At 34.8% G+C, this 1,921-nt stretch overlaps 1 protein-coding gene across 1 annotated transcript in view; it reads left to right on the top strand.

Annotated features, from left to right (window-relative positions):
- LOC111089448 overlaps positions 1-1,921 on the top strand; it is a 20,034-nt gene that overhangs the window by 15,592 nt on the left and 2,521 nt on the right. Inside the window, exon 2 of the mRNA XM_022401978.1 lies at positions 1,195-1,414. Coding sequence (XP_022257686.1) covers positions 1,195-1,414 — 220 coding nt within the window. The remainder of the gene's footprint in view (positions 1-1,194; positions 1,415-1,921) is intronic.

Raw genomic sequence — 1,921 nt, 5'->3', positions numbered from 1 at the left:
AAGTTGATGCTAGCTAGACATGATAACATGTGTCAACATGAACATACAAAGTTGATGCTAGCTAGACATGATATGCATGTTGATGTTGACACATGTAACTTGATGTTAGCTAGACATGGTATGTAAGTTGATGTTGACACATGTAAGTTGATGTTAGCTAGACATTATATGTATGTTGATGTTGACACATGTAAGTTGATGCTAGCTAGACATGATATGTATGTTGATGTTGACACATGTAAGTTGATGCTAGCTAGACATGATATGTATGTTGATGTTGACACATGTAAGTTGATGCTAGCTAGACATGATATGTATGTTGATGTTGACACATGTAAGTTGATGTTAGCTAGACATGATATGTAAGTTGATGTTAGCTAGAAATGATATGTATGTTGATGTTGACACATGTAAGTTGATGTTGACACATGTAAGTTGGTGTTAGCTAGACATGATATGTATGTTGATGTTGACACATGTAAGTTGATGTTAGCTAGAAATGATATGTATGTTGATGTTGACACATGTAAGTTGATGCTAGCTAGACATGATATGTATGTTGATGTTAGCTAGACATGATATGTATGTTGATGTTGACACATGTAAGTTGATGTTAGCTAGAAATGATATGTAAGTTGATGTTGACACATGTAAGTTGATGTTAGCTATGCATGATATGTAAGTTGATGTTAGCTAGACATAGTATGTTTCTTCCTTGTTTTGTATTCCCTTCTGCATGCCACAACCTTTCTAACCCAAGTTTCTAATCCATTTTCTAATGTCAATGAATCTCTGTCCTCCTCTCGCTCTTCTTTACCCAGTATATTTTTTTTCCAACATTCTCTCAGACCTAAACAAAGTTACTGATTTGTAATTATATCAATACAACTAAAGCAAGCTCGTTCATAACGCTGATTTCCTGCTCTAGTATAAAAATAACTTATGCAACTCTCTGAAAGATTTGTTGATGTCTTAAGTCATTAACGTAGCATTTACCCACGTACAAAGTTAGACTTGATATGACGCATCTATATAAACCCAGTTTTAAAAATAAGTAAAACAGAATTAAAAATTAAATGTGTCGTTTAATTAAACGTCAAGGTGCAACAAAAATGTTTAATAATTATCTGTAGAGTTCGTGCCACTTTTACAACAGGTGGTAAAAGTTAATATAATATTTTGTGTTTTACTCAGTTTTAGGTGTTGAAATCGTTCTCATCATGGAGTGTGAGCTGACAAAAGCAAGGAAGAAAGATGATAGCTCGCTTCCAAAACCGAAGTGTACGTTATTCGGTGAAGCAACAAACACAACAGAACGGCCTAAGCTGACCAGTGGTCAAATAGCCCTTCTGTCCAACACCTGGATGCTTCTGGTGGAGAATATCTCCCGTGTGGGCGTCGTCGCTTTTATGAAGTAAGATAACAGATTTTCATCAAACGTTGATATCGAAATGGTGTTTTTAAGTGTTTTACACTCACAAAGAAAGAAACCTATCATTATTTGAAGAATTTGTAGCATTCCGCCATAATTTAATTCTTCGTATTTTTAGTCGACTCTAGGCAGCTGAAACATAGTTGAACAGACCCTTCCAAGCTTTTACTTGATGTAAAACAAATGTTTAAACAACCCTATTCAAACGTTAGTATATTTAGTTTTCGTGAAGCTTTAGAGCTGAATGTCGACAGTCCTCACAATTCAAAACTAGTTATACAGAAAACTAGAGTTCAGCACTCAAAACTAAACACATACAGTCCTTACCACCTATATTTGAGTATTTAAGAAACTAGAAAGTTTTTCAGGACTCAAAAATCAACACTAAGATCTAAATGGGAAGTAGACGGATGCCAAAGTCCTCACCACTCAGAACTAAGACGAATGTAGAGAAGATAAAGTCTTGAGAATACAAACATGTAGTCCTCA

Source organism: Limulus polyphemus, unplaced genomic scaffold, assembly GCF_000517525.1.
Source record: "Limulus polyphemus unplaced genomic scaffold, Limulus_polyphemus-2.1.2 Scaffold6288, whole genome shotgun sequence".
In the NCBI taxonomy this organism is placed as follows: Eukaryota; Metazoa; Arthropoda; class Merostomata; order Xiphosura; family Limulidae; genus Limulus; species Limulus polyphemus.
This window is presented reverse-complemented; position numbering and strand designations above follow the sequence as displayed.